The sequence below is a fragment of the Bos taurus genome, chromosome 2 (genome assembly GCF_002263795.3).
Source record: "Bos taurus isolate L1 Dominette 01449 registration number 42190680 breed Hereford chromosome 2, ARS-UCD2.0, whole genome shotgun sequence".
Classification (NCBI taxonomy): Eukaryota; Metazoa; Chordata; class Mammalia; order Artiodactyla; family Bovidae; genus Bos; species Bos taurus.
Window position 1 is genome coordinate 91185502 of NC_037329.1, and position 14636 is coordinate 91200137.

General features: G+C 40.0%; 1 protein-coding gene across 8 annotated transcripts in view; it reads right to left on the reverse strand.

Annotated features, from left to right (window-relative positions):
- ICA1L (islet cell autoantigen 1 like) overlaps window positions 1-12927 on the reverse strand; it is a 57945-nt gene extending 45018 nt beyond the window's left edge. For 4 of the 8 annotated variants that reach the window (XR_233653.5, XM_059878821.1, XM_059878825.1 and 1 more), the window contains exon 1: window positions 12151-12641. Coding sequence is in view for 3 of the 8 variants with exons in the window: in XM_003585757.6 (XP_003585805.2) it covers window positions 12151-12170 (20 nt within the window). In the remaining 5 variants the exon portion in view is untranslated. Of the gene's footprint in view, window positions 1-12150; window positions 12644-12839 lie in introns of those variants that run through there. The other 4 variants (XM_059878817.1, XM_005202687.5, XM_024981334.2 and 1 more) reach the window with 3 other exon arrangements.
- Between the last annotated feature and the right edge of the window lie 1709 nt (window positions 12928-14636).

Genomic DNA, 14636 nt, shown 5'->3' on the forward strand with positions numbered 1-14636 from the left:
CTAGTGATTATCTATAATCCTTAGTTGTCTCCACTTAACTTTCAGGGTTTCTACTTCCACAGTGTCTTCTACTGATATTTTAGGGCCCCTGATACAGTGCTATCTGAAATACCTTTGGTGTATTCAGGTTACTGAAGGACCACTGCAGGTGAAACACTTAATTCCTACCAAGCTGCAGAAACTGAATCCCCAGAAACAAGGACCTCATTGTGTATTAGGAGCTCAGTGCATGTGTTTCCGTCCACTCACCGCTTTGTCCTTCTGTTCTGTTTCTAGTCCATGTTTATCTTATAATCTAGCCAAGATAAATTTCCTGGGTTTGTTTTATTTTTTATAATTACTATGAGTTTGATGCAAAACTTACTATGCCATCTAAACTAGGAATCTCCTTTATTTTTCTTTTTCTGGCTTCACCACAGGGCATTCAGGATCTTGCCTGATCAGGAATCAAACCTGTGCCTCATGCAGTGGACACACAAGAGTCCTAACCACTGGACTGCCAGGAAGTCTATAATCTCCTTTATTTCCAGAAAGTGTACAGTATTTTTTACTTGAACACAGTCACCTTGTTGACAACTTTATTCATTTTTGCACTATATAATATTTAAATCTGTATTTGCAGCTATCTCCTGGATATGGAATACAAATATTAGAATAAAACAAATCAGTATTCTCTTTAGAGGTAGTTCTGTACTCACCTTACTTATTTCATTACTGTGTAATCACTAAGAAACAAGCAAAACAGACTGATGGTAATATGCAAACTGAAGCTCTGAAATCCTCTGGAGAAAAATAATCTGTGAAGACTTAACTAAATATAACATCACTGTTTGATGCAATTAAGGAAATACATTAGCCAAGTTTGCTGTTTAATATTAATGTAGTATTCTTGATTACTCTGGCTCTGAAGCCATGAATTTTCTTACAAACACAATCAGCATTTCCTGAAAGATTCAGAGTTTGCTAGTAAATTCAACTTGAGTGAAGGCAAAACTGACAGAAAACACTCCAAAATGTCAACAAAGGTTTTCTCTGCAGTGGGATAACAGATGACAGTTTTCTGCAGTTTCCAAGTTTGCTACAATTAACATGTACAACTAGCTATTGTATCACTCTTATGAAAAACATTTACTTGATTATCAAGGCTTTTGCTTTTGTTTTTTTTTAAATTTACTGCTGTATATTGTCACCCTGCTTATTTAACTTATATGCAGAGTACATCATGTGAAATGCTGGGCTGAACGAAGTACAAGCTGGAATTAAGATTGCTGGGAGAAATATTAATAACCTCAGATATGCAGATGACACCACCCTTATGGCAGAAAGCAAAGAGAAACTAAACAGCCTCTTGATGAAAGTAAAGAGGAGAGTGAAAAAGTTGGCTTTAAAACTCAATATTCAGAAAACTAAGATCACGACATCTGGTCCCATCACTTCATGGCAAATATATGAGGAAACAATGGAAACAGTGACAGACTTTATTTTCCTGGGCTCCGAAATCACTGCAGATGGTGACTGCAGCCATGAAATTAACAGATGATTGCTCCTTGGAAGAAAAGCTATGACCAATCTAGACAGCATATTAAAAAGCAGAGATATTACTTTGCCAACAAAGGTCCATCTAGTCAAAGCAATGGTCTTTCCAGTAGTCATGTATGGATATGAGAGTTGAATTATAAAGAAAGCTGAGTGCTGAAGAACTGATGCTTTTGGACTGTGGGGTTGGAGAAGACTCTTGAGAGTCTCTTGGACTGCAAGGAAATCCAATCAGTCCATCCTAAAGGAAATAAGTCCTGAATACTCATTGGAAGGACTGATGCTAAAGCTGAAACTCCAATAATTTGGCCACCTGATGCGAAGAGCTAACTCATTGGAAAAGATCCTGATGCTGGGAAAGATTGAAGGTGGGAGGAGTAGGGGGTGACAGAAGATGAGATGGTTGGATGGTATCACCGACTCTATGGACATGAGTTTGAGTAAGCTCTGGGAATTGGTGATGGACAGAGGGAGGCCTGGCATGCTGCAGTCATGGGGTCGCAAAGAGTCTGACATGACTGAGTGACTGAACTGAGGAAGTGATTACTATTTAACACCAGCAGCCTTTATCCAAAGTAAGAGCCATTCATTTATTGTTATATATTAAGTACTTATACTTTTATGTAGCAATTTTACTTATCTGAAATGCGTCAGAACTAGTTTAACTCCATAAAAATATCTGAGAAGTCAGAGAATTCCCTGGCTGCCTAGTGGTTAGGGCTCAGTGCTTTCACTACTTTTGCTGGGTTCAGTCCCTGGATGGGGAACTAAGATCCCATAAGCTGTGTGGCATGGCCAAATAAAAAGTCAGAGGAGTTAAAATAGTTATTACAAAGACTATCACATACACATTATTTTTAAGGGAGCTCCTATTCCTCTCTCCTGCCAACAACCTCACACTGTCACTATTTGCAGGTAACATGATATTATTCATAGAAAATCCTAAATATACCATGAGAAAACTATTAATGAATTTGGTAAAATTGAAGGATACAAAATTAATATGCAGAAATCTGTTGTATTTCCATATGCTAATAATGAACTATCTGAAGGAGAAATTAAGAACAATCCCACTTACAGTCATGTCAAAAAGAATAAAATACAGAGAAATAAATCTAAGGAGGTAAAAATCCTGTACTAAGAAAACTGTAGAATGATGATGAAAATAACTGAAGACTACCCAAAAAGTTGGAAAGATAAACTGTGCTCATGGACCAGAAGAATTAATACTATTAAAAAGATCATACTACTCAAGGAAATCTACAGAGTCAATGCAATCCTAACAAAATACCAATGGCATTTGTCACAGAACTAGAACAAATAATTCTAAATCTGTATGAAACACAAAAGACTCTGAATAGCCAAAACAGTCTTGAGAAAGAACAAAGTTGGAGGGATCATGCTGCTTGATTTCAAACTATACGACAAAGCTAAAGTCATCAAAGCAGTATGGTATTGCCACTAAAACAGATACATAGATCAATGAAACAAAACAGAGAGCTCAGAAATGAACCCACACCTACACTGGTAATTAATCTATGACAAAGGAGGCAAGAATATACAGTGGGGAAAAGAGAGCCTCTTCAATAAACGGCTTTGGGAAAACTGGACAGCTATGTGCAAAAAAATCAAACTGGACTACTTTCCCAATGATAAAAAAAAATTTTAAATGGATTAAAGACTTAAATACAAGACCCCAAACCATAAAACTTCTAGAAGAAAGCATAGGCAGTATGTGCTTTGAAATTGATCTCAGTAATATTTTTTGACTAAGTTTTAAAGACACTTGTTAGTTCACAGTAACATAAACACTTACTTGGTTTAATAAAATTATAATACAGCTATACTGGGGAAGAACAAAAGGGGATTGTGGTGGTGAAGGAGAGCTAGTCCTCATCTGCCATATAGAAAGTAAGTAGATAATGTTTTAAATTAATAAATCAAAATGTAGCATATAAACATGTGATTTAGAAAAGGTAAGGTAAGTCACTTCAGTCGTGTCCGACTCTGTGCGAGCCCATAGACGGCAGCCCACCAGGCTCCCCCATCCCTGGGATTCTCCAGGCAAGAACACTGGAGTGGGGTGCCATTTCCTTCTCCAATGCATGAAAGTGAAAAGTGAAAGGGAAGTCGCTCAGTCGTGTCTGACTCTTAGCGACCCCATGGACCACAGCCTACCAGGCTCCTCCGTCCATGGGATTTTCCAGGCAAGAGTACTGGAGTGGGGTGCCATTGCCTTCTCTGGTGATTTAGAAAATACCAGCAAAAACACAGAGGTGAAGGTATGAGACACTGGAGATTGGAACTGGAGCAGGAATGGGAGAACTGCTTTTATACATTATAATCCTTTTAACACTTGACTTTTAAACATTATGGACATGTACAACTTTAACAAAATAATAATTATGAAAAAATAAGCCTGAATGTGAATTTTACTAATTAAAACAGAATGGCACTGATACTAGAACCATAAAACAGTGGAAACAAATGAAAAGAAATACACAAAGAGATTTAAAAAAAAATAAAAAGAATGTAGTATATGGTCTATATGTTAATTTCCTAGGGCTGCTGTAACAAATTACCACAAACTTGATGGCTTAAAACAACAGAAATTTGCCATCTCAGTTCTAGAGGCCAGAAATCTGGAACTAAGGTCTTAGCAACCCTGTACTTACTGTTCGACTCTAGGGAAGAACACTGTCTTCCCTCTTCCACCTTCTGGTGGCTGCTGGTAGCCCATGGCCAATAGCAACGTAACTCCAACCTGCCTCTATCTTCACATCACCTTCTCCTCTCTGTATGTGTTTAATCTCCCTCTGTCTCTCTAAAAATTGAGGACACTTATGATGGTTCTCAGGACCCTCCCAGGCAATCCAGAATAATCTCAAGATCCTTCACACAATCTAATCCTAACCACATCTGTAAAAATTTTACCATATAAGGTAATATATACACAGAGTCCAGGAATTAGGACTTTTTATCTTTGGGGATCACATTTAGCTCACTACAGTGAATGTAGCATTTCAAATCACTAGGAAAGTGATATATTATTCAATAAATATTGTTAGGATAATTAACTGTCTATTTGGAGAAAAAAAGTGTTTTATTCTCAGTCAGTGTAAGGATGGTTCAAAATTTAAATGTTAAAATACTGTAACAGTGACATGTGAAAATATAGATGAATGTCTGGGGCCAGAAAACTTAGGTGGAACCAGGCACAGAAATCATGTAAGATATTGTAAAAAAAAAAATCCTAATTCATATAACAAAATGGGCCATAAGTAAATCTGGAAAAGAAATAACTGGGTGAAGTGAGATATAAAGAAGAAAAAGTATTTTTAAATTAGAGAATTCATAACTCAATAGTGAAAAGATAAACTAATTTAAGAATAAGGGTGAAACAAGAATAGGCAATTCACAAAAGGATTTCAAAAGCCCAATGTTTTGTGTAACATTACACAAAAATGTTATTTAATCACGTTTGTAACTAAAGCACAAATGAAAGAAAAATATGATTATCCTATTGGATGAGCAATGATTTAAAAGATGAGCGAATGAGCACATGTCTGTATCATTCCTTTCCCTGGAGAGACTACTTTCTTCCAACCAGTAGGTTGTCTTCTCATTTCGTTTGTTTCCTTTGCCATACAAAGCGTTTAAATCTAATTAGGTCCCACCTGTTTATTCCTGCTTTTATTTTCTTTACCTTAAAATTAGGCAGAAGGAGATTTCCCTGGGGTCCAGTGGCTAAGACTCTGCACTACCAATGCAGGTCACCCAGGTTCCATCCCTGGTCAGGGAACTAGATCGTACATGCTGCAACTGAGAGTTCTCCTGTCACAACAACAGATCTCTCAGGCCATAACAAAGATTGACAATCCCATGTGCCACAACTAAGACCCAGCACAGCCAAGAAAAGAAATAAATTTTGTTTTAAAAAGGCAGAAAACCTGTATAGACATTTTTTCAAAGAAGACATACAGATGACCAACAGGCTAATGAAAAGATACTCAACACGGTTAAACATCAGGGAAATGCAAATTAAAATTCCACAATATCACCTCACACCTATCAGAAAAGTTTCCATAAAAAAAAGAATACATACAAAGAGTACTGGGGAAGATGTGGAGAACAAGAACCCTTGTACATTGTTGGTAAGAAGATAAACTGGTATAGTCATTGTCGAAAACAGTATGGCAGTTTCTCAAAAACACTAAAAATAGAACTACCTTATGACCCAGCAATTTCACTCCTGGGTGTATATATCAGAAAAAAATAACACTAATTTGAAAAGAGACATGTATCCCAATGTTCGTAGCACCACTGTTCACAGTTGCCAAGATATGGAAGCAACTTAAGTGTCCAGGGCGTCCCTGAAGGCTCAGAAGGTAAATAATCTGCCTGCAATGTCGGAGACCCGGGTTCAATCCCTGGAGAAGGGAATGGCAACCCACTCCAGTATTCTTGGCTGGAGAATTCCATGGACAGAGGAACCTGGCAGGCTACAGTTCATGGGGTCAGAAAGAGTTGGACATGACTGAGCAACTAACACTTCTACTTCCACTTACTAAATGTCCATCAATAGACAAATGGATAAATAAGATATGGTATATATACATACAATGGAATAATATTCAACCATAATAAAGAATGAACTTTGTCATTGGCAACAATATGGATGGACTTGGAGGTTATTTTGCTAAGCGAAATAAGTCAGAGAAATACAAATACTGTATGGTATCACCTATAACTGGAATTTAAAATACAACAAAAAGGAAACAGACTCAGATATAGAGAAAAAAAACTAGTGGTTACCAGTGAAGACAGGGAAGAGGGGAGGGGGAAATAGAGGTAGGAGATTAAGATGTACAAACTACTATGCATAAAATAAACTGCAAGGGTATATTGTACATCACAGGGAATATAGCCAATGTTTTAAAATAACTATAAGTGGTGTATAACTTTAAAAAATTATTGTACACTTGCAACATATAATACTCTACATGAACTATATCTCAATTACAAATAAAATTTAAAAATCCCTCTATTCATTAAATCAGGTTCCCAATGAGAAAAAAATTACCACATTTCATAGCACCGATCATTCAGTGCTTACAAATCCCTTACGATTATACAATAGAAGTGACAAATAGATTCAAGGGATTAGGTCTGATAGACAGACTGCCTGAAGAACTATGGATGGAAGTTCATGACATTGTACAGGAGGTGGTAATCAAGACCATCTCCAAGAAAAAAAGAAATGAAGAAAGGCAAAATTGTTGTCTGAAGAGGCCTTACAAATAGCTGAAAAGAAGAGAAGTGAAAGGTAAAGGAGAAAAGGAAAGATATAGCCATCTGAATGCAGAGTTCCAAAGAATAGCAAGGAGAGAGAAGAAAGCCTTCCTCAGCGATCAGTGCAAAGAAATAGAGAAAAACAATAGAATGGTAAGGACTAGAGATCGCTTCAAGAAAATTAGAACTACCAAGGGAACATATCATACAAAAATGGGCAAAATAAAGGACAGAAATGGTATGGACCTAACAGAAGCAGAAGATATTAAGAAGAAGTGGCAAGAATACACAGAAGAACTATACAGAAAAGATCTTAATGACCCAGATAACCATGATGGTGTGATCATTCACCTAGAGCCAGACATCCTGGAGTGTGAAGTTAAGTTGGCCTTACAAAGCATAAAGAGGTGATGGAATTCCAGCTGAGCTATTTCAAATCCTAAAAGATGCTGCTGTGAAAGTGCTGCACTCAATATGCCAGCAAATTTGGAAAACTCAGCAGTGGCCACAGGACTGGAAAAGGTCAGTTTTCATTCCAATCTCAAAGAAAGGCAATGCCAAAGAATGTTCAAACTACTGCACAATTACACCCACCTCACACTAGCAAAATAATGCTCAAAATTCTCCATGCTAAGCTTCAGCAGTACGTGAACCAAGAACTTCCAGAGGTTCAAGCTGGATTTAGAAACGGCAGAGGAACCAGAGATCAAATTGCTAACATCCATTGGATAATAGAAGAGCAAGAGAATTCCAGAAAAACATCTACTTCTGCTTTATTGACTATGACAAAGCCTCTGACTGGGTGGATCACAAAAAAGTGTAGAAAATTGTTTAAGCGATGGTTATACCAGACCACCTGACCTGCCTCCTGAGAAACCTGTTTGCAGGTCAAGAAGCCAACAGTTGGTACAGGACTTGGAACAATGGACTGGTTCCAAACTGGGAAAGGAGTATGTCAAGTCTGTATATTGTCACCCTGCTTATTTAACTTCTATGCAGAGTACATCATGTGAAATGCTGGGCTGGATGAACCACAAGCTGAATCAAGACTGCTGGGAGATATATCAATAACCTCAGATATGCAGATGATACCACCCTTATGGAAGAAAGTGAAGAGGAACTAAACAGCCTCTTGATGAAAGTTAAAGAGGAGAGTGAAAAAGCTGACTTAAAACTCAACATTCAACAAACAAAGATCATGGCATCCGGTCCCATCATTTCATGGCAAATAGATGAGGATACAATGGAAATAGTGACAGACTTTATTAATTTTCTTGGACTCCAAAATCACTGCAGATGGTGACTGCAGCCATGAAATTAAAAGACGCTTGCTCCTTGGAAGAAAAGCTATGACCAACCTAGACAACATATTAAAAAGCAGAGACATTATTTTGCCAACAAAGGTCCATACAGTCAAAGCTATGACTTTTCCAGTAGTCATGTATGGATGTGAGAGTTGGACGATAAAGAAAGCTGAGTGCAGAATTGATGCTTTTGCACTGTGGTGTTGGAGAAGACTGTTGAGAGTCCCTAGGACTGCAAGGAGATCAAACCGGTCAATCCTAAAGGAAACCAGTCCTGAATATTCATTGGAAGGACTGGTGCTAAAGCTGAAGCTTCAATAGTTTGGCCACCTGATGTGAAGAACTGACTCACTGAAAAGATCCTGATGCTGGGTAAGACTGAAGGGAGGAGAAGGGAACAGAGGATGAGATGGTTGGGTGGCATCACCAACTTGATGAGTTTGAGCAAGCTCCAGGAGTTGGAGATGGACAGGGAAGCCTGGTGCGCTGCAGTCCATGGGGTCGCAAAGAGGCAGACATGATTGAGCGACTGAACTGAACTGATAGCACTGAAGCCAATGAATAAATGTCAGATACAATGAAGTCTGCATTAGATTTAAAGAGGATGTCCAAATCTGACTAGCATCTCCTCTAATCTGAAGCAGATTCGATTTTGGCAAATTGAGTAGGTTCTGAAGAACAATTCCAATGATTAATCACTAATTTGAAGACATGAATTCTTGTGCAAGCACAGCCAGACTTAAGGAGACAGTTTACTTGGCCTGTCTTCCTCTACTATCGTATGCTTGCAAAGACGACTACTGAAGAAGAGATCATTGTGTTTATGGTGGGAAATGTTTCTTTTAAGCTCTTCTGGTTTCTATGAAGGGCAATTTTCTATAAATATTCCCAGCTTCTTGCCCTTTTTCTCCTACAGTGAGAAACCTGACTGGTGAATTAACCACTGGTCCATATTTCTTGACTGAGTAGAGCTAATCTATCAAGCCAGAGAATTAGTGAATTAGGTCTTTTTTTAAACCTCTAATCCACCACTTGCAACCTAATCAGAATGAGGTAAAAGTCTTAGGCAAGTGTGTCTATTATGAAGACCCAAACTTTCCCTTGAGCGGGCTATTTCAGGTATGGACTAGGGGACAGAAATATTAAAAGACCATTGATATGATACACATCCTCTAACAGTTCTCTCAATATTAAAGTTTATCTCCATCTTCCTAGGTCTTGACCACATCTGAATTGGTTTCAATCTTAAGGGATAACAAAAAGGTGAGAGGTATTATGTACTGGGCTCCCTATACCCTACAATGGCCAGGGTGTTTTTAGTTCTGCCTGCCAAGAGGCAAGGCATGGCTGCAGAGAAACAGAACGAGCTGGTAGTGAACCTTGCACAGCAGACAAAAGCACCCTAGAATAACCACAGATTTATCAGTATTCACCTGCGTCTGGAATCAGTGACTACACATGCTAAGGGAAACCGCTTAAAGAGAACATATAAAAACTGTCCCCAAGAAGCCAATTAAAGAAGAGATCACAATAAGGTACCTATTCACCTATGCAGCCTCTGAAACTGTTATTCCAAGGTACAGGGATATATAATAAACTACTTCCACTACTCTTGGGCAAAAAACAGGCCAGAACAGAACTGTTCTTTCCAACAATAACATGCAAAATAAATAACATGAAAAAGTAGCACTACAGGAAAAGAAAGTGAAACTGAAGTCACTCAGTTGTGTCCAACTCTTTGTGATCCCATGGACTGCAGCCTACCAGGCTCCTCTGTCCAGGGAAGGGTACTAGAGCGGGTTGCCATTTCCTTCTCCACGGGATCTTCCCAATCCAGGGATCGAAATCGGGTTTCCTGATTTCTGTCTGCAGGCAGACACTTTACCCTCTGAGCCACCAGAGAAGCCACAAGAAAAGGAGGGATCATAACACAAGAAAGGGGAAAAATACATACATCTGAAAAATTGCTTCATTGAACAGGTTTAAAGAAACACTGGTCTGCCTGAAGATAAATGGACCAAAACTCCATAAAAGAGATTATTTCAGTAAGGGCTAAAGGAAGCTAAATATATAAAGAAAAATACAAAAAAAAAAAAACCCCAGAGAATTCAAAACTACGTTAGAAACAATTCCAAGTAGAATAGATACTTCAGAAAACTAAGTTAATAATACTGATGACAAACCTGGGAAGATCATTCAGAATGAAGATTATAAGATAAAGGTGGTTTGATTTAAACAAAGCGGTTAGACAGAACAAACGATGTATAGGTTTGGAATATAAACAATTGAGATCTAATCTAAGTAATATTCTTGGACAGAGAAAGAGATATATGGAAAAGCCAAAATATTCAAGAATATAAAGCTGAAAACTGAAGGGGTTCATCGTGTTCCAGGAAAAATCAATACAGAATGATCAAGAATAGGATATACTGTGGAATGTTGCTGAATTTTAAGGGTAAAGAAAGAATGCTACTAGGATCTAGACGAAAAAAGAGGACCACCTACAAGTTAAATTATTTATCCTGACCTCAGGCATCTCCTCAGCCACATTAGATTATGGATACAAGTGAGACTGTCCAGTGCTGAGGGTAAAAGAACATGACATGGAATTTTCTACATAACTGTAATACAACTGTAATGGATATATAACATTTCATTTGTATGGATGTACTATAATCTACTTGACTGGTCTATTATTGACAGATATTTAGACTGCTTCTAGAATTTTATTATTTCAAACCATGCTGAAATTAATAAACATATATGTATTATTTAAAATACATGTAAGTGTACTATAAAATTAATTCATGGACAGATAAGGGCTGAATCAAGAGTTTACGCATTAAAAAACTTTAAACCTAAAGTGATATTTGCAAATGAATCAACAAGGGGAAAAAAATCATCATCATAATAACACAATAAAGAATTACATAGAAAGCAAATATTGGATGCGAGCAGAAGTTTGAAAAGTCTGACTTCAGAAAAAAGGAAACACATAACAGATGAAAGAAAAACACAATGGAAAAGGGGAATAAGGATATTATATAACAAAAGCCAGTTCACATGAGGAAATCTTTCCAGTCACAGACATACTGAAAAGTCTTTCACACACCCCATCTGTTGTTAAAAATTTAAAGGAGGCACAATGAGTACTGAGAAAGGTAAACAACAAAGGAAAAGGAAAAATTTTTAATAAAGCATGTACTACCACACAATGAAATATTTGAGAGTTTGACAGTACAGTAGAACAAAACAATACTGCTTTATATCTGATATTTAATATTTTGTCCCAGTTCAGTCATTGGTATAAATTTTATTGCTTTATAATAAATATTTCTAAAAAAAATATGGCTTCCTAGTTTTTCCACCAGTCTTAATGTTTGCAGTTTTTACACTTCAGACTGGCTGATCTCTGAGCAACCACCTAACCCTAACATTAATTACTGTTAATTAGAACAATGTCTTGCACATAACTGTTTCAACGTCAAGATGTACAATAATTTTGCACTATTAAATACATAATTTCAAAGCATACTGGATATGTCAGGCAAAGACGAATACAAAAGCGACTAGAAAGTTTAGTCATATAAAAAATATATACATACCACTGGATGATGTTTATTTGGCCAGTAAATTATTAGTATAATTAACTCCTACTAAAGGATGAGGGCACCTGTGGCTACTGCATAAATATTGATGTGAAGATCATTAAAGGAATATCACCTTACAGTGCGTTAACTGAGTCAGAACCAAATCAATACATACTTAAAAAAAACCCCAAATCATGGTTAAACGTTATCTTCCCAATAAGCTATTCCACAGTGATCCATAGTTTATGATAGCTTTTATGCTCCGGGCATCAAGATAATCTATTACTTGAAAAATAACCCCACCCCCTCTACCGGCAAATCCACAGCATCGCGGGTTAATTGCCAGGATGGATTTTTTTTTTCCCCTCCCTTCTCCATCTTTCTCAGAGCATCAGGTATTTAACTGCTGACAGCACTTGGGCACTGACCAGGTGATCCGAGTTTCCATGACCGCCTAGGATCGGTCCGTGACGCTGGAATAAAGGCCTCGGGCTGCAGGATTTGTGCGCCGGGACTCTCGGCAGGTCCTGCCGGCCGCACTTCGTCTTAAACCGCGCCTTTACTTAGGTTGTGTTTTTACCCATTGCTAGCCATTTAATTTCTAAAGAAGACATTCCCATTACAAAATAACGACAGTAAAATAACAAGATAAAAAGGAGGTCAGGAGGAAAGCACCTAAAGGCCCGGGAGCATCTGCTTCTAGTGGAAGTGACCTCCACCTTCGAGAGAAATCACTCAAGCCTCAGGCCCCGGCGCTCCTTCGCTCCCCGTGGGGAGCGTGGGCGGGACTCCCTCAGTCCCGAGGGGACGCAGGCAAGCCTAAAACCACTGCCAGCCCGATCTGCCCAGAGTAAGCCCGGAGGACCTCGGCCAGGACCTCGTCCGGGAGGGAGGCCACAGGGGCCAGGGTCCCCAAGGGAACCGGGAAGGCCGGCGAGGCCCCGAGAGACCGCGTGCGCGCGTGGCGGGCGCCTCCCGCTGGCGCAGCCACCCAGGGGCGTCGCCATGGGAACCAAGGGTTTGGCCTCCGGGCCCCAGTCGGCCGGGAAGGGCACGGCCCTTCCGCCACCACGCAGGATGGGAGCCCGGGGAGGCCGCCGCCGCCGCCGACACTCACCTCGACGCCGGAGGCGCGACGCGCACGTCCTCTGCCGCCTCGGGTCCCGCTCAGCCGCGCGGGGGTCGGTCCCGGTGCCTGTTCCTGCCGCCGCCGCCGCCGGGGCTCTCCCGCAGCCGGTGCCCCTCCGCACCAGAGCGTGGAGGTGTCGGGCTCCAGCCGCGGGAGGCGGGAGATTTAAACGCTGCGGCCTGGCGCACGCGGGAGCCGCGCTGCCCTCGGCGCCTCGGCCAAGCGTCCTCCGCGTTCACGCCTCTCGGGCTCCCGCCTAACCCCGACCCACGGAGGCCCCAGATCTTAGCTGGTTCTTGAAGAAACTCCGGGACCCTCTCTGCTCCTCCTTTCCGGAATCCCTCTAATAAAATGAAATGACAAACACCAAATCGTTAGAACAGCGCTATAAGGTACTTGAGTGGGCGACCTCCGAGGCGTGGGGAAGTAGGGGGAATTCGGCGCTCCTTATCTGAGCCCGGGACCCCGCCGCCTCCCTGCCCTTCTGCACCTGCGGGCGCTGCGCTGCCACCCCTGCGGAGACAGAAGCTTCTGAGCCCTGGTCATCCCTGAGTCCTCGGGCACTTCTCATCACGCCTGGCGGCACGCGGGAAACGTTCACGTACTGTATAACTTATTTGAAAGTGTAAAGAGAATTAAGTCAACGATTTAATAACTGACCTGAGATGCACATTTGTGCCTGAATGCTCAGTAGTGTCTGACTCTCTGCGACCCCATGGACAGTAGCTCCTCAGTCCATGGGATTTTCTAGGCACGAATACTGCAGTGGGTGGCCATGCCCTTCTCCTGGGGATCTTCCCCCCGCACCGAGGGATCGAACCCTTTTGAGCCGTTGGGGAAGCCCCAACTTAACCACAGTTTGTCATAAATTAATCTACAAGAATCAAAGGTAAAATTTGCACCTAAAAACCTCAAGAAAAAATATGGGAAATAAGGCAAAAGTAAAATTCTGTTATTGGTAGAAAATAATTTAAACTCAAAGTGCTTTCTTTTTATTTATTTATTTGGTTGCCCTGGGTCTTATTTGCGGTATGCGGTATCTTTAAGTTGTGGCACGTGGGATCTAGTTCCCTGACCAGGGAACAAACCTGGGTCCTCTGCTTTGAGAGCATGGTCTTAGCCTCTGGACTACCAGGGAAGTCCCAAAGAGCTTTCTTTTTAAAGGTTAACACAAGTTATCAGCTTTAAAACTTTACAAAATATGAATTAGTCACAGCTGTGACATATGGGCTAGCAAGGAAAAAAACTTGAGGTGGTAACTAAAGTCTGTAACATTATGAAAAACATAAACATGGGGTGAGATTCTAGAATATTATTACAAAGTACTTAGCTTAAAAATCTGCGGGAGAAAGGTTTTATAATAAGAAAAAGGGTAAGCTATTTATACTACAGAGCTAATTTGGACTGAAAATTAAGTCTTTGGACCAGGGATTCTAACCCTGAGATATATGAGGTTTCAAGCTGAATACATGAAATAATATGCAAAAATTTGGCTTTTTTTAGAAAAAAATCTTCAGCTTTCCTCAGAATCTCACAGTCCAGATCCTTAAAAGGGTAAGAGTTATAATTTGGCAAATATGATGTTGGCTGTAATTCCACGGATCTTTCCTGACTCAGGAGTCCCTCCTAAAGGCATACGTCTACTCTCAAATTCAACTACTCTACTGTATTTACCTGCCTGTCTCTCCATCAGGTGCTTCTCCATATGCATGTCCATAGCCTTATCTATTAGCACAGTGCCTAATGCACACTTCCTTACGAATGAATGTTTATTCAATTAATAAA